This window comes from Dendrobates tinctorius, unplaced genomic scaffold (assembly GCF_039654945.1).
Source record: "Dendrobates tinctorius isolate UK_male_01 unplaced genomic scaffold, ASM3965494v1 ptg000331l, whole genome shotgun sequence".
NCBI classification, from domain to species: domain Eukaryota; kingdom Metazoa; phylum Chordata; class Amphibia; order Anura; family Dendrobatidae; genus Dendrobates; species Dendrobates tinctorius.
This window is the reverse complement of record NW_027361997.1, coordinates 1556257-1579750: the sequence shown is the minus strand read 5'-3', so window position 1 is coordinate 1579750 and position 23494 is coordinate 1556257. Positions and strand designations below refer to the sequence as shown.

The window sequence follows — 23494 nt, the reverse complement described above, 5'->3', positions numbered from 1 at the left end:
GACTGTAGAGGCGTTAAACAAGTGACTCAGCAAATTGGTCTCATGTAGACTCTCACATATAATACTATTAGATGTTAATAGTCAGCTCAGCAGCATTGCAGCACTGAGTGAGTGAGGAGGATTCAGGGCAGTCACACAGGACAGGGACCCTACAGGGAGAAGCGTCAGTTCTTGCTGAGGGGAGGGTAAGCAATACAATAAAGTGATTTCAGGCAAGACTGTGCAGAGATCTAGGTTCAGCCCCAATAATTAGGCTATGTGCACACATAATTTTTGGCGCTGCGGATTTGGAAAAATCTGCAGGTAAAAAAGACCTGCGGATTAGCCTGCGGTTTCACATCTCTACAATGGAGGTTTGAAACCGCAGCGGATTCCGCACAAAGAATTGACATGCTGTGGATTTGAACCCGCAGCAAATCCGCATGGAAAAATCTGCAGCATGTGCACTACGGTTTTCAGTTTACCATTGAAAACAATGGTACTGTACAACGCAGCTAAATCTGCTGTGGACCCACAGAGCCTGAAACGCTGCAGATCTGCAGCAGAATCCGAAACGTGTGCACATGGCCATATAGGGTTCAGCTGGTTTCACACTTGCATATTTTGGATGCACACGGATCCGTTTTTGTCTCCATTGACTTTCAGTGGTGACGGATGGGACTGTGCATCCAGATGTCACCGTTTTCCCACAGATCCGTGTGTCTACATATTTTATCAGATGCACAAAAACGCAACTTGTTACAGTTTTGTGTCATCTGAAAAACACGCAGGCACAGGGAGACGCACGGATCCGCGGCTACACGTCTGGAATTAACATGGAGCACGGATCCAGGAGAACACGGGTCCGTGTGCAGGGATCCGTGTTGCGGCACTGATGCTCGGAAGCAAGGGATGTGCTGTATGGGAAAGTGATGAAACTGTATGGGACCAGACTGCAGACATAATATAGACTATGTCCGCATGCTGCTCTGTCATACAGTGATCTTTCCCGCCTCACTAGAAGGGCTTGTGCCCTGTGTTATAGTGTGGTAATAATATTCTTCCGACAGGTATGTCCATCCACCCAGCTCTGCTGCTCTGCTGCTGTCTGTCTATGAAGGACACACAGTGCATCACCCAGCTTTGCACATAGACTTGCCTCTGCACCTAGCATTCACATGGTATGTCCATCCACCCAGCTCTCCTGCTCTCCTGCTGTCTGTCTATGAAGGACACACAGTGCGTCACCCAGCTTTGCACATAGACTTGCCTCTGCACCTAGCATTCACATGGTATGCCTTTCAGCTAACCCCAGCTTACCCCAGTGTTATTTATGACCTTGTTTACTCTGGCTTGATCATATACATCTGGTCCACTCTTAATTGTCTGGCCAAGATGAGCAGAGACCACTCCTCTCTGCTTCACACCTGACTGCACTTAGTTGTACATATATTGCAGAGTACAAGTCTGCATAGACTTCAGTCTGCATTGTGATTTCCTATAAGTGTGTTCTAGAAGTGTGAAGATTAATTTAAGAATTAAAACCAGAAGGATGAATCAGAAGGGAACTGAAGGTAACTGGACACAGTCACTGTAAACAATGTTTCTGTTTGTTTTCACTTTCACCCCAATAATCCTTCACTTTCTGCTAATTCCCCTAATCCCTACTCCTAGTAAGGAACTGTTCATCTCTTCTTCAATCCTCCCCATCCACCTCACCTCCGCCTCAAAACTGTTCCTTAACATACAATCCTCTGTCTCCAAACACAGACAGCCCCCTCATGCCCTCTCCTGCTCCCACCTGCTAACACTTTCTCTGCTCCTTCTCACTGCTGGTGATATCTCTCCAAATCCTGGTCCTCCTCACCACATTCCCACAGTCATTTCTACCTCCCATCCACGCTCTATCACAACCTTCCGTAACCTCTCCAACCTTATACCCATTCACCCAGCCCCCGCTTCCCCAGTCCCACTAACAGGAGCTCTGTGGAACGCTCGCTCTGTCTGCAACAAGCTTTCCTACATCCATGATCTTTTTGTTACTACCAAACTCTCCTTCCTCGCCATCACCGAAACCTGGCTCACCCCTTCTGACACAGCCTCTCCTGCTGCACCTTCGTATGGCGGCTTCCACCTTTCTCACACCCCCCGCCCCAGCAGCAAACATGGTGGAGGAGTTGGTTTTCTCCTGTCAGATACCTGCTCCTTCACCCCAATCCCACTGCCACCCTCTGTTACCCTCCCTTCCTTTGAGGTGCACTCTGTGCGCATCTACTCCCCCTCCAACCTCCAACTGGCTGTCATCTACCGCCCCCCAGGGCCAGCCACCACCTTCTTTGACCACTTCACCACCTGGTTACTTCATTTCCTTTCCGCGGACATCCCTACTATCATCATGGGCGACTTCAACATCCCCATTGACACTTCCCTCTCAGCTGCCACTAAACTTCTATCTCTCACTTCCTCCTTCGGCCTCACTCAATGGTCTTCTACAGCCACCCACAAAGATGGCCACACACTGGACCTCATCTTCACCCGCCTCTGCTCCCTATCTAACCTCTCTAACTCACCTCTTCCTCTCTCTGACCACAACCTGCTCACATTCTCCTCCCTCTTCACTCCATGTCTACAATCCCCACCCCACAAACTTTCACACCCTCGCAGGAATCTTAAACACCTTGACCTACACTCATTCTCCGAATCCCTCCTCCCTCTTACAGATATAAGTTCCTTACACAATGCGGATGACGCTGCCGCTCTATATAACACCACAATAGCTGTAGCTTTGGAATCCGCTGCCCCACTTACACATACCAAAACTCGCAAAATCAACAGACAGCCCTGGCACACCAGCCTGACCAAAGAGCTGAGGCGAGCTTCCAGGGCTGCTGAGCGCAGATGGAAAAGATCCCACTCCAACGAGCATTTCATCGCATTCAAACAGTCCCTCACTACTTTCAAGACCACACTCGCCACAGCTAAACAAACCTACTTCTCATCTCTCATATCCTCCCTGTCTCACAACCCTAAACAGTTATTCAACACCTTCAATTCTCTCCTCCGCCCCCCAGCACCACCTCCCTCCCCACTCATCTCAGCTGAAGACTTTGCCTCATTTTTCAAGCAGAAAATTGATAACATCAGGGACAGTTTTGGTCAACAACCCCCAGAGCCCTTCCTCCCGACTTCCCAGCCCTCCACCTTCAAAACCAACTTCTCCACCATTACAGAAGATCGACTCTCCACTCTACTCTCAAGATCACATCTCACCACCTGTGCACTCGACCCGATCAAATCCCACTTCATCCCAAACCTCACCACAGTCTTCATCCCAACCCTAACCCATCTCTTCAACCTATCACTAACAACTGGTGTTTTCCCCTCAAGCTTTAAACATGCCTCCATCACACCTATCCTCAAAAAGCCCTCTCTTGACCCATCCTCTGTATCTAGCTATCGCCCTATATCACTTCTCCCATACGCCTCCAAGCTACTGGAACAACACGTCTACCTTGAACTGTCCTCCCATCTCTCTTCTTGCTCCCTCTTCGACCGCTTACAATCTGGCTTCCGGTCACACCACTCCACTGAAACTGCCCTTACTAAGGTCACCAATGACCTCTTAACTGCCAAGAGCAAGCGACACTACTCTGTCCTCCTCCTCCTGGACCTGTCGGCTGCCTTTGACACAGTGGACCATTCCCTATTATTACAGACCCTCTCATCCCTCGGCATCACAGACTTGGCCCTCTCCTGGATCTCATCATACCTAACAGACCGGACATTCAGCGTCTCCCACTCAAACACCACCTCCTCACCTCGCCCCCTATCTGTCGGAGTCCCACAAGGTTCAGTCCTAGGGCCCCTGCTGTTCTCTATTTACACCTTTGGCCTGGGACAGCTCATAGAATCTCATGGCTTTCAGTATCATCTTTATGCTGATGACACACAGATCTACATCTCCGGACCAGATATCACCTCCCTACTAACCAGAATCCCTCAATGTCTGTCCACTATTTCATCCTTCTTCTCCACTAGATATCTGAAACTCAACATGGACAAAACAGAATTCATCATCTTTCCCCCATCTCACGTGACCCCCCCTACGAACCTATCAATTACAGTAAATGACTGCCCACTCTCCCCAGTCCCACAAGCTCGCTGCCTCGGAGTAATCCTTGATGCTGATCTCTCCTTCAAACCACATATTCAAACCCTTTCCACTTCCTGCCGACTTCAACTCAAAAATATTTCACGCATCCGTTCATTCCTCACCCAAGAATCTGCAAAAACCCTAGTCCATGCCCTCATCATCTCTCGCCTTGACTACTGCAACCTCATGCTCTGCGGCCTCCCCTCAAACACTCTCGCACCCCTCCAATCTATTCTAAACTCTGCTGCCCGACTAATCCACCTGTCCCCCCGCTATTCCCCAGCTTCTCCCCTCTGTCAATCCCTTCACTGGCTCCCAATTGCCCAGAGACTCCATTACAAAACCCTAACCATGACATACAAAGCCATCCACAACTTGTCTCCTCCATACATCTGTGACCTCGTCTCCCGGTACTTTCCTGCACGCAACCTCCGATCCTCACAAGATCTCCTTCTCTACTCCCCTCTTATCTCCTCTTCCCACAATCGCATACAAGATTTCTCTCGCGCATCACCCCTACTCTGGAACTCTCTACCACAACATATCAGACTCTCACCTACCATCGAAACCTTCAAAAAGAGCCTGAAGACCCACCTCTTCCGACAAGCCTATAACCTGCAGTAACCACCGATCGACCAAACCGCTGCACGACCAGCTCTACCCTCGCCTACTGTATTATCACCCATCCCTTGAAGATTGTGAGCCCTCGCGGGCAGGGTCCTCTCTCCTCCTGTACCAGTTATGACTTGTATTGTTTAAGATTATTGTACTTGTTTTTATGTATACCCCCCTCACATGTAAAGCGCCATGGAATAAATGGCGCTATAACAATAAATAATAATAATAATAATAATAATAATAAAGTGTATTGGGAGCATGTATATGACATGGGGGCACCTGGTTAGGGGCTGCACGAGTGGGGCTGTGTTCACACTAGCGTTTTGGTACTGTGTGTTGTGAAGCGTAGCAATCCTGATCCAGATTAGATCTCTATACTTAACATAGGGACGCACGGACCTGCGTTTGCATCAGGATTTTCCATGTTCTCCCAAATTGCAGCTTGTTGCGAATTTTGGGTGATAAAAAAAATCTGCAGCCATCCTGATATGTGTCAGCAAAACCATATGATTGTCACTGTAGGCGCACCTGAATCAGGATGCCTGCGTCCAGTCTGCATGTGGATTTCATACTGCGCAGGCTCCGAGCCCCATTTTCTTTTACCAGTCTCTCTTTCTCTCTCCTCTCTCCCCCTATCCTCTGCCCCAGAAGTCTGAATTTCACATTTCCAACCAGATCCTGATCAGGGTGCAGTTCCATTGATTTTCATCCATTTGCAGAAAAAACACGGATGCGAATAAATTGCGTCCAAGAGGACATGACTGCAGCAATGAAGGTGCGGACGACTAGTCTGGGGGAATAGACGTCCCACTGGGCTACTGCTGGTTCATTATCAGATCACCAGGGCCGATAGGAAACTATTCTTACTGCACATGACGTTATTACAATGCAGTAATAGGGGAGTCTAGAGGAATGGTGCCAGTGGGGGAACATAAAGGATCTTTTCAGTGTAATATGGAAACAAAACTGGCCCTAGTCCAAATCATTCTGCAGGCTTCAAATAAGTGCACAAGCGAGGTCGTCCGTGACTTTAAGGCCGGGGTCACACTAACCTGCGCAAAATACGGTCCGTAGTTTACATGCGTAATACGGATGAATGACCCCTAAATATTGCTCCGTATGTCATCCGTAAGCAAGGTCCGGTCGCGTATTTTGCGCATGTCAGCATCCGTGTGTAATCCATATGGCGAGATTTTCTCGCAGGCGTGCAAAATGGACATATAATGGATCCCTATAACAGGGTTTCTAACACAAACTAAAGAATAGATATATACACATAGAATGCATATACGGTATATATATACATATATATATATGTATATGTGTATTCTATGTGTATATATCTATTCTTTGGTTTCTTTATTAAACCTGTCAGTGTGAGTTTACTGTATCGCGCACTGAATTGCCGGCTTTGCTAAAAGACACCTGGTGCGTATTTCTCGCAAGTCACATGTGTGGTCCGTGTGTAATCCGTATTTTTTGCGCACCCATAGACTTGCATTGGCGTACTACAGGCGTAGTACGCTGACAATCGCAGCATGCTGCAAGTGGCACGGACCGTAGAATACGGATGAGAAATATACGGCTGGTGCGAGGGACCCCATAGAGAATCATTGGTCCGTGTCTAATGCGTGCTTTTAGCGCCTCTCACTCGGCCGTATTCCTCGCCAGTGTGACCCCGACCTTATACTTTTATACAGCGCCAACACGGATTGCAGCACTTACTAATCCAGACAGGACATGTACAAAAAACGCCACAGATTAGAAAGGAATACATGGTAAGACTGTCTGCAACCGAGGAGCCGGGGCCTGATCACAAGAGCTGACAATCTGAGGAGACAGCGATGCTGTATAACAGTCTACACTGCGTCACTAGATCCTTATACAGGTGGAGAATGAGGCCCTCACTTTACAGGCAAAGACCTGGAACGAGGACTGTGGAAAACGGATTAATATTAAAAAAAGAGCCGTTAAAAGAGCCAAAAGAGCCGGCTCTTTATGGTGAGCGGAGCCGGATCGCCAAAAAGAGCCGAACTTCCCATTACTACCTCACACGAACTGACTAATTTCCCTTCCTGGCCCCCAGAGAGCAGCCCTTCCCCCAGTTTGGTTCAGAGGTCCCTCTGCTGGTCTGGAGTGGGAACTGTCCTGTGTGTTGTATTTAACTGATAGAGAGACCCTTCATTGCTCCCAAGCATGACATCACACTCCCCAGGAGGAAGGTAATGCCACTGTGGCGACCATACTCCTGGGGGCGCCACACATGCACATTCCCGTCGATAGATTTAATGATTTCAGCAGTTTTTTACAGCATATTGACAGACAGAGCATTTTGACACTCTACATCTGTAAAATCTGCTGCAACTGTGCCAGGTAGTATGGCGATCCCTACCTTTAGTTAAACTACGGTATAAAATATTCCCTCTAGTAGGTGCCCTTCCAGTAGAAAAACTGCACCTATATTTGATAATGTAGTGGAGGTTTTAATCTTGCAACAAATCAAATGGCTATGGGCACCACCAGATAAATTGGGACTAGCCAAGCACATACTTAAAAACTGCTAAACATGGTAGAAAAGAAGTATGAAAATTCTTTGGGATCACCTTATAAAAAAAGATTTTATTATGTGAAATCAAGGAGACATGAAAAAAACCTGAATAGTAAAAACATTTGAAAACACTTGAAGTTACTGACAAGGTGTGCTCATAAGACCACCATATAACCTCATCTGCGTGATGCAATATATATTCAAGGGATTGAAAATGCAGAGTTCAAATATGAATTTTTGAAAATGAAAAATTCATATTTGAATTCTGTGAAATCCGCTTTTCTTTTTTCATAATTTCCGCACTTTGCATGTATTTGCATGTTTATTGTTCACTTCATTTACTATCATAACATGTGCTTTATACATGTACATTTATTCTACATCAGCACTGCAGCCAATTCTAGACACCAGAGAAAGTTTTTTTTAATAACAAATTGAGCTTGGGATGGAAATTTCTAAAAGTAGACAACCCCTTTAATATAGTGATCAATTGCAATGTCAAGTCAGCTTATATACATTGGTAAGGAAATACTGGGAATTGTTATCAGTAATCATCAGACTGCAGACCACACAGGAACCACAGCACTGATGAGACACAGGCAGTAGCACAATTAAACATTTACATCCAGGTACCTTATAAGTGCCATTTTCTCTGATTGGACTCCTTCTAATCCCTTTCTTCTTCATCTGGTCCAGATACCGAGATGACTGCACATCCACAGCTAATTTCTGCAGTCTTTACACTCCTTCTGCAGCATATCCCGACATAATACCCTTAAAACTAAGTGTCATTGCAATGTCTCTGAATAAAATAAATATGCCTTACACTGTACCCTTGAATAAATAAATACCCATCACGGTGGTGTATGGCCTCCACACTGTCTTCACCTATAAAATATTGCAATCACACTGTCCACTCTTATAAGCCATAACAACCCCACTATCTGCCCTTATGAACTATAACTGCCATACTGTCCTCTCTTATAAACCATGGCCTCCACACTGTCCTCCCTTTTGAGCTATAACTGCCACACTGTTCCTTATGACCTATAACGGTTCAAACTTATTAGCTATAACTGCTAGTCTTTCCGCTCTTACTGGCTATAACCATCCTCCTTATGAACTATAACCTCTACACTGTCTGCCCTTATGAACCATGACCCCTAATTTACTCTGTTACCCTTAAGCTGTATCTATCTCTTGCACTGCCCCATCTTCAGTTTCCTCCTATGCTGCACCGCTCCTTACTGGCCCCCACAAGCTGTCTCTCTCTATTCTTTGCACTGAACCAGCTGCCCCTCTCTATGCTGTCCTACACCAGCTGCCTCTCTACACATTGTCCCCCACAATCTGCCAACTGTCCAAATTGTTCCCTGCAAGCTGGCTCCTCGCTATACTGTCCCCCACATGCTGTCCCCTCTTCATACTCCACATGTAGGTTTAGAGTAGTGAATGCAAGGAATACACTTTACTGTCAAGAATTGGAACGCCTGGTCCACTCCCGTCTTATCCGCTATCTCTCAGAAAACTCTGTTCTCGACCCTCTCCAATCCGGTTTCCGCTCTTTACACTCCACTGAAACTGCCCTCACTAAAGTCTCTAATGATCTACTAACAGCTAAATCAAATGGTCATTACTCCATGCTAATTCTCTTGGATCTCTCTGCAGCATTCGACACTGTGGATCATCAGCTCCTCCTCACTATGCTCCATTCCATTGGCCTCAAGGACACCGTTCTCTCCTGGTTCTCCTCCTATCTCTCCGACCGCTCCTTTATGGTATCTTTTGCCGGTTCCTCCTCCTCTCACCTTCCCCTTACTGTTGGGGTCCCTCGAGGATCGGTTCTAGGCCCCCTCCTCTTCTCCTTGTACACTGCCCCTATTGGTCAAACAATCAGTAGATTTGGTTTCCAGTACCATCTCTATGCTGATGACACCCAATTATACGCTTCTTCTCCTGACATCACGCCAGCCTTTCTAGAAAACACCGGCAATTGTCTAAACGCTGTGTCTAATATCATGTCCTCACTATATCTGAAACTGAACCTGTCAAAGACTGAACTCCTGGTGTTTCCTCCCTCTACTAATGTACCTATACCCGACACTGCCATTTCTGTGTGTGGTTCCACTATTACTCCCCAGCAACAGGCCCGCTGTCTTGGGGTCATACTTGATTCCGAGCTTTCCTTTGCCCCCCACATTCGATCACTGGCTCACTCTTGTCATCTGCATCTCAAAAACATTTCTAGAATTCGACCTTTTCTTACTTTTGACTCTGCAAAAACTCTTACTGTTTCTCTTATTCATTCTCGTCTCAACTATTGTAACTCTCTTCTAATCGGTCTCCCTCTTACCAAACTCTCCCCTCTCCAATCTGTCTTGAATGCTGCAGCCAGGATCATATTCTCACCAATCGTTACACCGATGCCTCTACCTTGTGCCAGTCATTACACTGGCTACCCATCCACTCCAGAATTCAGTATAAACTTATTACCCTCACCCACAAAGCCCTCCATGGCTCAGCACCACCCTCCCTTGTTTCAGTATACCACCCTACCCACGCCCTCCGTTCTGCTGATGACCTGAGGTTAGCATCCTCAATAGTCAGAACCTCCCACTCCCGTCTCCAAGACTTTACACGTGCCGCGCCAATTCTTTGGAATGCACTTCCCAGGTCAATACGATTAGTCCCCAATCCCCACAATTTTAAGCGTGCCCTGAAAACGCATTTATTCAGACTGGCCTATCGCCTCAACACATTAACCTAATCTATCCCTGTGTGGCACATCCAAAAGTTTTACCATAACCAGATTTCCCGCATCATGTTCCCACATGCTTAATGCATCCATTAGCCCTCTGTGTTTGTACTGTTACACACTTAACATTATGGCTGGTCCATACAATCAGGGCAACTGTTACCACCCACCTTTCGTGTCTACCTATTTCCTCATAGACTGTAAGCTTGCGAGCAGGGCCCTCATTCCTCTTGGTATCTGTTATAATCTACTGTATGTGATTATTGTTATGCTGTAATGTCTATTGTCTGTACAAATCCCCTCTGAAATGAAAAGTGCTGCGGAATATGTCGGCGCTATAAAAATAAAATGTATTATTATTATTATTATTACGAATTCTCCCTTAAAAACACAGTAAAATTGGAAAGATTATTAAAATATGGGCATGTAAGCGTGTGAGTGTCTACCAGTGTAGCTAAATGAGTGCACATTTATGAGGAATTAAAATTGTGGAATGGAGGTTGCTCACACTTTCTAAACAGACCATAATCTGCTCCTGTACTAACCTGTCACATGGTCCTCTTTTTTGCCAATAATGTTGACTGCAGACATAAAAGCAGAGCTAACAAAATATCTTCCAGGCTCTGCGATAATTTCCACTTCTTCATTGCTGGGAAAATACAGATCCAAAGCCTCAGTAATCACAGTAGCAAACTAAAATAAGAAAAGATTACAGGTATTTAAAAAGGATCTGCCACCAGATTTCACAATACAATCTGCATGCTAAAATACAGGTGTGGCCAAAAGTATTGACACCCCTGCAATTCTGTCAGATAATACTCAGTTTCTTCCTGAAAATGATTGCAAACACAAATTCTTTGGTATTATTATCTTCATTTAATTTGTCTTAAATGAAAAAACACAACAAGAATTGTCCTAAAGCCAAATTGGATATAATTCCACACCAAACATAAAAAAGAGGGTGGACAAAAGTATTGGCACTGTTCGAAAAATCATGTGATGCTTCTCTAATTTGTGTAATTAACAGCACCTGTAACTTACCTGTGGCACCTAACAGGTGTTGGCAATAACTAAATCACACTTGCAGCCAGTTAACATGGATTAAAGTTGACTCAACCTCTGTCCTGTGTCCTTGTGTGTACCACATTGAGCATGGAGAAAAGAAAGAAGACCAAAGAACTGTCTGAGGACTTGAGAAACCAAATTGTGAGGAAGCATGAGCAATCTCAAGGCTACAAGTCCATCTCCAAAGACCAGAATGTTCCTGTGTCTACTGTGTGCAGTGTCATCACGAAGTTTAAAGCCCATGGCACTGTGGCTAACCTCCCTAGATGTGGACGGAAAAGAAAAATTGACAAGAGATTTCAACGCAAGATTGTGCGGATGTTGGATAAAGAACCACGACTAACATCCAAACAAGTTCAAGCTGCCCTGCAGTCCGAGGGTACAACAGTGTCAACCTGTACTATCCGTCGGCGTCTGAATGAAAAGGGACTGTATGGTAGGAGACCCAGGAAGACCCCACTTCTTACCCCGAGACATAAAAAAGCCTGGCTGGAGTTTGCCAAAACTTACCTGAAAAAGCCTAAAACGTTTTGGAAGAATGTTCTCTGGTCAGATGAGACAAAAGTAGAGCTTTTTGGGCAAAGTCATCAACATAGAATTTACAGGAGAAAAAAAAGAGGCATTCAAAGAAAAGAACACGGTCCCTACAGTCAAACACGGCAGAGGTTCCCTGATGTTTTGGGGTTGCTTTGCTGCCTCTGGCACTGGACTGCTTGACCGTGTGCATGGCATTATGAAGTCTGAAGACTACCAACAAATTTTGCAGCATAATGTAGGGCCCAGCATGAGAAAGCTGGTTCTCCCTCAGAGGTCATGGGTCTTCCAGCAGGACAATAACCCAAAACACACTTCAAAAAGCACTAGAAAATGGTTTGAGAGAAAGCACTGGATACTTCTAAGGTGGCCAGCAATGAGTCCAGACCTGAATCCCATAGAACACCTGTGGAGAGATCTAAAAATGGCAGTTTGGAGAAGGCACCCTTCTAATATCAGGGACCTGGAGCAGTTTGCCAAAGAAGAATGGTCTAAAATTCCAGCAGAGCATTGTAAGAAACTCATTGATGGATACCGGAAGCGGTTGGTCGCAGTTATTTTGGCTAAAGCTTGTGCAACCAAGTATTAGGCTGAGGGTGCCAATACTTTTGTCTGGCCCATTTTTGGAGTTTTGTGTGAAATGATCAATGTTTTGCATTTTGCTTCATTCTCTTTTGTGTTTTTTCATTTAAGACAAATTAAATGAAGATAATAATACTAAAGAATTTGTGATTGCAATCATTTTCAGGAAGAAACTGAGTATTATCTGACAAAATTGCAGGGGTGTCAATACTTTTGGCCACAACTGTAGCTCTAATGAGGCTAAGAAAATCCATGATCAAAATCCATATGGCTGGATACTTCTTTGAAAGTTTAAATTGAATCTACACCCACATAGCCTGATTGACAGCTCTTCAGTGTCCCTCCTTCATGCTGCTGAAACCTCACATTGCTCAGTACAAACTGCACCTTGTCAGTCAGCCATGGTTCTCGGCAGTGCAAGCCCTATTTATGCAGGACGATGCACTGCTGAGAACAATTATCTTTTATGCTGTACAAAAGATCATTTCACCTGATGAACGAACGTTTTGCGCATTCATCTGGTGATTGGCAGATTGTTCATACTGCGTTATCATTGTGAAATTAGCGTTATTATCAACACACCCATTATCTTGCAGTGTAAGTACCCCTGAAATTATCACCTATGAGTAGATAGGTGATAAATTATAGATTTGTGGTAGACCGACTGCTGGAACCCACACTGATTGGCAAATTTTTATTCCTGTCAGGTCATTTTTTTCCCAATAGAATGGAGTGACAGTATGAATGCCTGACAGTCATTCCATTTATTCTCAATGGGGATACCAAGTGCCACACTCGGCTTTTTCCAGTTGCCCAATAGAGAATGACTTGAACTGCAGCCGACCATGCGCACTGCCATTTCATTCTACCAAGTATAGAAGTTCCTTGCCGATCAATGCAAGACCCAGAAGTCAGACTCCAACGGATCAATGAGTTATCACCTATCCAATTGATAGGTGATACCTTTTTTTCACTGCACAACCCCTTTAACTTTTTGAATGGACTAAAAAATGCTTATATTAAAGTTAGGATAGACAGTTATTCTGATATTGTCTGGTAAAGCTGCTTGAAATTAAGATAAAATTTGACCAAAATCTCTGCACAATAATACATTATGTCATTCCACTTTTTCAATAACTGTGAAATCATGAGAAACCAAGTTGAGCAATATATTTTTCAATTTGTGTTGGGAATATCAAAATATAGGTAATGTTAATGAAACAATATGCTATATAAATCAAGAAAAATATTAAAATTGAGAGTCCTCAGTGGTTGATACCTCTTAAGGGTGTAATGCAGGGGGGTTGGTGCAGTGTGACAAACAGGCAGTGACCACTGGAACGTTTCACAGCAAAATGTGTTTAATGTCCAAACTCACACAGTGCACAGCACGCGGTATCCTCTGTATCGCAGCTGGGAAAACAAAGACAGTCAGTGACTTGTTGTCATTGGCGACTGCACCACCGTGTTTGCTGAGGGTGCCAGGCCTCTTGACTCCGCTTGGCCCTGTATTGCCTCATACAGGTTGAGCTCTGCAAAGCCTTCTGCTCTGCCTGCTTGCAAGACCAAAACTGACACACCCAACCCCCTGCTGCAGGGGTTTTTACAGAAGACCCTGTGGCTGTAGGGCACATGGAAAACCTAGGACCGAGGGGACGAAATGGACCGCCCAACTACCATCCTGTAGTCCATTTAAAAAATAAAAGCCCATGGCAGGTTTTTTAAATCTGCCTTGGACAAATAGCTTGCTCAAGATCAACAATTACTTCTATTCTGCCTTGCAATCACAGCTATGCCTGAGACTGCAGTGCGCTCCCACTGCTTCCATATGTTTCTTTGCACATCCTGGGGGACACATAGCGACCCCCCACATATAAGACCGGTCACTGCCTCACATACACCACCCTCTGTTCAGACTTGTGGGGTTGAACATTTGTCACCATACAGGGGGACCGTGAGAGGGCATCCGCATTTCCCCGCCTGATGTTCCATTGAGAAACTAAAGTTTTGTAGGGACAGGAACCATCTGGTGACTCCTCTCTTTTGCGTTTCTCATCTAGATGAGGGGTGAATGATCCGTTTCTAAATGAAACTGACCCCCAAGCAGATAGTAGCATAGTGACTCCAAGGCCCACTTAATTGCCAAGCACTCCTCCACTACGCTATAATTTTTCTCCATGGGGTCAGTTCCTTCTCAAGTTGGTGACTGGATGCTCATCACCATTCACCTCTTGTGACAGCACCGCTCCTAATCTTACCTCTGAGGCATTTGTTTGCATTACGAAGGTTTTCCTGAAGTTGGAGCTGACGAGGACCGGCTGTCCACACAACATAGACTTCAGGGACTGAAATGCTTCCTCCACTTGAGGATTCCACCGGACCATCACCGACTTCTTACCACTTAACAGGTCAGTTAGGGGTGCTGATTTCCCCAAAAAATTGAGTATAAACCGGCGTTAGTACCCAATGATGCCAAGGAATGTCCTCATCTGTTTGGTACTTAACGACTTGGGCCAGTTTTCAATAGCCTCATTCTTGTTTACTTGGGGTTTGATAACCCGAGGCCGATCACGTAACCTAAGTACCGAGCTACCGTCAGTCCTATCGCGCATTTCTTTGGGTTCGCTGTTAACCCCGTCATTCTGAGAAACTCCAGCACCGCTTGTACCTGGAACAAGTGAGTATCCCAGTTGGTACTAAAGATGACTATATCATCCAAAAAGGCCAATGCGTAACTCCAATGAGGCTCTAACACAATGTCCATCAGCCTCTGAAATGTGGCCGGAGCCCCATGTAACCCAAAAGGAAAGACAACATACTGATAGAGACCCTCTGGTGTGATAAAAGCGGTCTTTTCTTTTGCCGATGCTGTTAACAGGACTTGTCAGTAGCCTTTGGTGAGATCGAACGTGGTGACGTACTGGGCCTCCCCCAGTTTCTCAATTAGCTTGTCCACCCAAGGCATTGGATAGAGGTCAAACTTTGACACCTCAATCAATTTCCTGAAGTCATTACAAAAGCGCAATGACCTGTCTGGCTTTGGAATCAGCACAATGGAGCTAGCCCACTCACTCCAGGACTCCTCAATGACTCCCAGCTGAAACATTTGCTTCACTTCGGCCACGATGGCTTGCCTTCGGGCTTCTGGCACTCGGTATGGTTTCATCCATACCCTTACCTTGGGCTCGGTAACAATGTCATGTTGTATCACAGAGATCCACCCCGGCAGTTTTGAGAATATGTCCGTACTTCGCTGCACCGGAGCTTGAGCCTCACGCTGCCCGGAATAACATTTACCCCTGGAATAGGGGCAAGTCTCTTCCCAACACAGTCCTATATGGAAGGGTCTCTAACACTCCCACCACATGTTTAATTTCTCCACACGGTGTTGAAGTTGCCTCTGCGGTCAGGTATTCTCGTAGTTCCCCATGAATACACACCAAACCTACTTTACGTGCATTGTTGTTGTCCTCGGCAACAAGGGACCCATGAACCAGAGTCACTAAGCTCTCAGAGTCTAAGAGAGCCTCCGTCTGGTACCCGTTGATGAGTACCTGGCACAGTTGGGGTTCGCTGCCGGCAGTGCTCGTAGTGGTGGTACAGACTGGCTGGGCATACACAGACACCCAACGACTATACCCACAGTCCATGGGCTCAGTTGTTAGGGGGCATTTGGCAGCCACATGTCTGGGCCCTTGGCACCGTCAACACTTAACTGCAACACGAGGGTACTTTGGGGCCGATTTAGAGGACACGGGTCTGTTGTCACTCTCCTTTCGGGATACCCCCTTAGTATGGGCTCGGTCCGAATTGGCCCCAGTGGAGGGTCATGGACTTTTCCCAGGCTCCTGAGCTGGCGGGACATCACGTGATTGCCGAAGTGGAGCAGTGTCCCTTATAAAGTCCTGCGTGGTTGAGTGGTTGTATACTGCTCATTCAGTCCTACCACCTGGTCCAGAGTGCCCGGGTCTCCCTGTCCCACCCAGTGCTGTGTGGCTGATATCAGAGCCCTCACCAGCCGGTCGACCACCACCCTCTCTACCATCTGGAAAGTATTTAAGGTCTCAAGGCTGGAGCCATTATTTAACCAGCTGCAGCAAGTCATATGGCTGCGACCAGGTGGGACGAGACTCCACAAAAGAACACTGGAATATCCGTTGAGCCCGCACATATGTATTAACCCCCAGTTGGGCAAGAATCTCACTTTTTAGCTTCTCATAGTCCAGGGCATCATCCCGACTGAGGTCCAGGTAGGCCTTCTGAGCATCTCCTCTCAAAATTGGGGCCACCACTTCAGCCCACTGGGTCATTGGCAAGCTCTCCCGCTCTGCTGTATGTTCAAACATGGTGAGAAAGGCCTCCTGTTATGAATGGGCACCGAGGAGGATAGCAGGCCCAAGCTAAGCCACAGACAACCAGAGAGGTTGGTAACTAAGCGGATGCAGAGCCCTGATCCTGTCCACACAACTAGCAGTAGCCGTGGAGCGTGCCTACGATGATCCTAGACATCTCGGCACAGCCGGAAAGCTAACTAAGCCTAAAGCAAGAAAGGGGAAATCTAAACTGCCCCGGAGCAGACCCCAAAGGAATAGATAGCCCCCAAACATATACTGTCAGTGAGACAAGATGAAAACATAAACGCGGGCAGAAAAATAGACTGAGCAAAAGATGGGGCCCACACTGACTAGACAGGACAGGAAAGGAAAGACACTGTCTGCAATCACACAAAAAACCCTGCAAAAAGTCCAACACGTCTGATGCACAAAAAACACTGAAGTCGCACGACTTCGCCCCCACTATATCAGCACTCTGGTATATTCTGAAAGCAAAGCAAAAAGAGACCAATATAACAGGGGACAAAACAAACTGGCACATGCAGTAACATATGGGCGGTGATTCAGCACAGCCCCAGCTGGAGCTGGCTGACCCGCACAAAGCAGAGATAAACAAAACCAGATCAAATGCAAACAGAATAACAAATGAACCACTTTGCTGAACCATGCAGGGAAAGAGCAGGAGACATCAGACCTAGAAGGCACAGGAAGAAAATCACCAGCAGGGATAGAGGGAGTCGGCTGTCTTAAATACCAATCAGAAACCCCAAATCTTCAATCGTCTTCCTCATTATCAGCCTCTGTCTATCAGATCAGCTCCACTACCTCCAGTAACCACCAGAGGGAGTCCAGAAAGAGAACTCGCAACCCCTCTGTCAAGCTGACCAGCTCCACTACCTTCAGTAATCACCAGAGGGAAGCCAAAGAGAGAATTCACAACAGCCTCCATATCGTCCTCAGGACTCATCTTCCTTAAGGCTGACTGCACTTTATACCGAGCCTCTGAACGGATTGAGGTTGCTAGTGGGGCTGCCTCTCCCATAGCCGCGACCTGCTGCAGGTTATTTGTCTGCTGTTGCTGCTGATTATATATGTCCTGCTGCTGCCGCTGACACTGCAGCTGCTGCTACTCATGTTGCAGCTGCTGAGCGAGGACCAACTGCTTCAAAAGCTCCTCCATCTTGTCAACAAGCTTGAGCTGTAGCATTGCCGGCTTAATTGTTGACGTGCAGCATGCTTTGGGGTATGCCTCAGTTCACAATGCCTGCATTTCCAACAATATGTAATGCAGCGGGTTGGTGTAGTGTGACAAACAGGCAGTGATCACAGGAAAGTTCACAGCAAAACGTGTTTCATGTCCAACCTCACACAGTTCAAGGCACGCGGTATACTCCGGATCGTAGCCGGGAAAACAAACACATTCGGTGACCGGTTGACGTGGATGACTGCACCGCCATGTACACTGAGGGTGCCGTAGAACCTGTGTCCGTAGACCACATGGAAAGCCTAGGGCCAGGGGAGGAAATGGACTGCCCAACTACCATCCTGTAGTCCATTTAAAAAATAAAAGCCCATGGCAGGTTTTTTAAATCTGCCTTGGACAAATAGCTTACCCAAGATCAACAATTACTTCTATTCTGCCTTGCAATCACAGCTATGCCTGCGACTGCAGTGCACTCCCACTGCTTCCATATGTTTCTTTGCACATCCTGGGGGACACATAGTGACCCCCAACATATAAGACCAGTCACTGCCTCACATACACCCCCCCTCTGTTCAGACTTGTGGGGTTGAACATTTGTCACCATACAAGGGGACCGTGAGAGGGCATCGGCATTTCCCTATGACTTCCCCGCCCGATGTTCCATTGAGAAACTAAAGTTTTGTAGGGATAGGAACCATCTGGTGACTCGAGCATTCCTCTCTTTTGCGTTTCTCATCCTGTAGTCCATTTAAAAAATAAAAGCCCATGGCAGGTTTTTAAAATCTGCCTTGGACAAATAGCTTGCCCAAGATCAACACTTACTTCTAGTCTTCTCTATTTACGTCATATGCTTCTTCGCACATCCTGGGGGCACATAGCGACCCTCGCATATAATACCGGTCACTGCCTCACAAGGGCTAACTGAAAGATGGTAATAAATAGTAAGCTTTCAAGACTACTCTGGTCCCTTCATCAGGCCTAGTATAATAGAACCCCTGGAGTCACATATTTATACACAACAGGACACAGGAATAATGAAATACCACAAGTGACGTGAAGCAGAATTATCAGTATGGGAGAGGGAGAAACAGTTGTGGTCATAAATACTGGAACAGTTCATTGATAAGGAGTGTAAAAGTTTTTTGTCCTCTGATGCCCTGGCGTTAGTAATGGAGAGTTGTCTATCACAACCATCAAAGGCTATGAAACTTCATTCTGAGGCTCTATAGGCTTTGAGCATCAGCCACTCCCTCACAGCAATTCTGATGGACCTGCATTTTTTTGTTTTTAATAAATTGGTGAACCAGGGAGTTGAGAAGTTTTGTTTTTTTTTAAATAAAATGGTTATGACTGAGCCCTAACACTCACATGGGGATGAATAAACCAGAAGAGGAGATGTTAAACCTGCACAACACAGGTTCCTACAGGGATTGAATCCCTATCTTGACCCTGATTTGTCCCTGCCTGACCGTGGAGGTTGCCAACGTAAAATTACGCAATGGCACCCCCACTCAACATCAGCTGACCCTGAGTGTCCTTAACTGTACCCTCAACTATACATAGAGTGAAACCCAAAAACAACAAAAAACATAGTGCTCACAAGCAGAGGGTGAGACACAAGGATAATGACTTACTCACATAGTCATACATGAAAGACAGAAGAAAAAGAATGGAACCCAAAAAGACCTTCAGAATAGATGGAAACCCCCACACCCTAAATATAACAAAATGGAAAGAATGCTGAGAAAGGGAACACACAAACAAACCTCAGCAAGATCTTCCTTGACTGGGAAGATGAGACTCCAAGTATCCATGGAAAATAGCCAGCAAAGACTGCATGTGCCAGGAGAGTATACAAACCCTCCCAAGATGTGATAGGACAAACTAATGGCGGAAGTGAAAACAGCTGCACAGAAGCACAGCAACAAGCAAAGCAAAGACAATAGCATTATCAGCAGTTGACGAGAGGCAGCACAAGCTGTGGTCCAGCTGAAAGAAGTCAATGGATCAAGCCTCAAAGCTGAGCCATGACAAAAATATTTTTGACTGTGTGTTTTTTTTAATTTTTTAATTTTACTTACTGGGTTAGTAATTTTGGTGTCTGATAGGCACCTCTCTATTACTAACACTGGGCTTGATGTCAGCTGTTTTTGGACAATTCACAGCTGACATCCACCCCAACTACCATTACTCTGCCAGCGCACTAGTGCAATTGGGAAGAGCCAAGGGGAAGCGCATTTAATGTGATGAGGTGGCTGCAGGCAGGTACTCTTAGACAGGGAAGGGCCCAATGCCCATGGACCTTCCCAGCCTGATAATATCAGTCCACTACTGTCTGATTTAACTTTGCTGGTTATCAAAAATAGAGGAGACCACATGTCGTTTGTTTAAATTATTTTTTTTTTTAGGTTAAGCCAGCTTAAACACCCTTTAGTGCCACATGAAAGGCACAGTGACATTTTGTCTTTTGTAGGTTTTATGTTTTATGGCCAATGTCAACATGCATTTATGTACTGCATGTGTATAAACTCAAACCAAGCTCAATTTTTGCGTTTTGACATTACATATCTGCAGGATATCTATTTTATCTATGAAATAGCTTTGTTATCTATCTATCTATAGATTTGTATTTTTTTCTTTGAGATTTGTGTGTAAATATTGGACGACATATGGATGGTCTGTGTGCGGTCCAATTTTTTGACTTGCATTGGAAAGTCTCGGCCATTTTACGTGACCATGCGCAGCATGCTGCAATTTTTTCCTCAGCCCGATTCTACCTGCAAATGAACATTACCTCATTGAATAATATTGGTTTGAGTGCAATGTGTTTTTTTTATCACATTGCACTTGGAGTATTTATATGCAGATGGGAACAAAACCTAACTATACTTAAAAGTTTGAGTCTGATCATTGTAAGCAAAGACTTTTTAAAGGCTGTGCTTCCCAGATGTTCCATCCTACCTAGGTCTGGGCCCAGAAAACAGAATTCATCATTGCATGCCTGTATGAGAACAGGGTCAAAACTGTTTGTTTAAAAGCACAAATGTATAATATATCCTTAAACAGAACACTTGTCAGCAGGTTCTTGTTCCATAAACCAAAAACATCTACAGTGGGTATGGAAAGTATTTAGACCCCTTTAAATTTTTCACTCTTTGTTTCATTGCATCCATTTGGTAAATTCAAAAAAGTTGATTTTTTTTCTCATTAATGTACACTCTGCACCCCATCATGACTGAAAACCCCCCAGAAATGTAGACATTTTTGCAAATTTACTAAAAAAGAAAAACTGAAATATCACATGGTCATAAGTATTCAGACCCTTTGCTCAGACACTCATATTTAAGTCACATGCTGTCCATTTCCTTGTGATCCTCCTTGAGATGGCTTTTACTCCTTCATTGAAATCCAGCTGTGTTTAATTAAACTGATAGGACTTGATTTGTAAAGACACAAACCTGTCTATATAAGACCTCACATCTCACAGTGCATGACAGACCAAATGAGAATCATGAGGTCAAAGGAACTGGCCTAGGAGCTCAGAGACAGAATTGTGGCAAGGCACACATTTGGCCAAGGTTACAAAATAATTTCTGCAGTACTCAAGGTTCCTAAAAGCACAGTGGCCTCCATAATCTTTAAATGAAAGAAGTTTGGGACCACCAGAAGTCTTCCTAGACCTGGCCATCCAGCCAAACTGAGCAATCGTGGGAGAAGAGCCTTGGTGAGAGAGGTAAAGAAGAACCCCAAGATCACTGTGGCTGAGCTCCACAGATGCAGTAGGGAGATGGGAGAAAGTTCCACAAAGTCAACTATCATTGCAGCCATCCACCAGTCGGCCCTTTATGGCAGAGTGTCCCGACGGAAGCCTCTCCTCAGTGCAGGACATATGAAAGCCCACATAGAGTTTTCTAAAAAACACACAAAGGACTCCCAGACTATGAGAAATAAGATTCTCTGGTCTGATGAGACAAAGATAGACCTTTTTAGTGATAATTCTAAGCGGTATGTGTGGAGAAAACCAGGTACTGCTCATCACCTGCCCAATACAATTCCAACAATGAAACATGGTGGTGGTAGCATCATGCTATGGGGGTGTTTCGCTCCAGGGACAGGACGACTGGTTGCAATTGAAGGAAACATGAATGTGGCCAAGTACAGAGATATCCTGGATGAAAACCTCTTCCAGAGTGCTCTGGACCTCAGACATGGCCGAAGGTTCACCTTCTAACAAGACAATGACCCTAAGCACACAGCTAAAATAGCAAAGGCGTGGCTTCAGAACAACTCTGTGACCATTCTTGACTGGCACAGCCAGAGCCCTGACCTAAACCCAATTGAGCATCTCTGGAAAGACCTGAAAATGGCTGTCCACAAATGTTCACCATCCATCCTGACAGAACTGGAGAGGCTCTGCAAGGAAGAATGGCAGAGGATCCCCAGATCCAGGTGTGAAAAACTTGTTGAATCATTCCCAAGAAAACTTATGGCTGTGCTAGCTCAAAAGGGTTCTTTCACTCAATACTGAGCAAAGGGTCTGAAAACTTATGACCATGTGATATATCAGTTTTTCTTTTTTAATCATTTTACTGGGTTACATTATTATGTGGGATATTAAGAGGAAACTGTTTGTGTACCACACAGCAGGTTTAGTAATAGGGACACACATGGCAGCAGCGGCTCTGAATTGCGATGACAGAAGGATGAGGAGTTTATGTAAGCTGATCATAATAGCGGGGGACGGTGCTGGAAACGTGAGAAGTCAAATATGTCTATGTTGTAAACTTTACAGATAATTTGTGGCTGGAAGAAGATGTTATGGTGGTCTCGGCTAGATAGAAAAATGGAAATGGTGAACGACTCCACCAGAAAGAACGTAACCTGTAAGTCACCATCTATAACTGTACTGTAATCTTTTATAAGTTCCGCAGGACTAGTATCTACCACTATGTGGACACCATATAACACTAATATCTGTGTTGGTCTTTGTATAGAGATTTATTTTCAGTAACAGCACCATCATCTGCTGAGGTTGTGAACATGGCTAACTTGTTAGGGGTCCACTCAGATGTTTGCCTCCCCCTCCATCTGAGCTGACCCCTTAGCTACTGCACTGGTAGAATGTGATAAGTGACCAGTTGGGGGATGGATGTGAAGGGGCAGAGATAAAAACAAAAAAATGTTTCTTCATGGATAGAACAAGATCAAAGATGGTAAGCGGCCTGTGTATATATAAATGACACCTTGATACAATCAGTTGGTGCTTTCACACAGCTGTTATGTCAATCTCATGCAGCCAGGCCCACTCGGTGACCTTACCTGATCAAACCCTGGCTGGAATTCATATTCTCCTGGAAACCCTCCTCCAATATCTAAGAGCCTCATCCCATGACCAAATTTCTTTCCAAGGTCAAATACATGTCTGGCATCAGCAATAGCTTGGTAAAAAGCTTGTGGACTCTTCGATTTTGTTCCGACATGAAAGCTGAAGCAGAAGTTTAATGTAAATTACATAACGTGACATAAAGCTATCAATTCTATTATAGAGATCAGCAACATTATAATTTCACTTTCGGAACATTTGTGACTCTTTTTTGCTTGTGGCATTGTTTGGCAAGTCTTATCTTTGGCATTGTTTGCGCCTTTTCTGGGGTGGCTGGGGGCAGATTTTTTAAGCCGGGAGGGGCCCAAAAGCAATGGTCCCTCTCTAGGCTATTAATAT

At 45.3% G+C, this 23494-nt stretch overlaps 1 protein-coding gene across 2 annotated transcripts in view; it reads right to left on the bottom strand.

Moving 5' to 3' along the window:
- LOC141074257 (antizyme inhibitor 2-like) overlaps positions 1–23494 on the bottom strand; it is a 211896-nt gene that overhangs the window by 45560 nt on the left and 142842 nt on the right. For both annotated transcript variants that reach the window (XM_073561876.1, XM_073561877.1), the window contains exons 6-7: positions 23092–23257; positions 10599–10746 (exon numbers count right to left, since the gene is read on the bottom strand). In XM_073561876.1, the coding sequence (XP_073417977.1) occupies positions 10599–10746; positions 23092–23257 (314 nt within the window). The remainder of the gene's footprint in view (positions 1–10598; positions 10747–23091; positions 23258–23494) is intronic.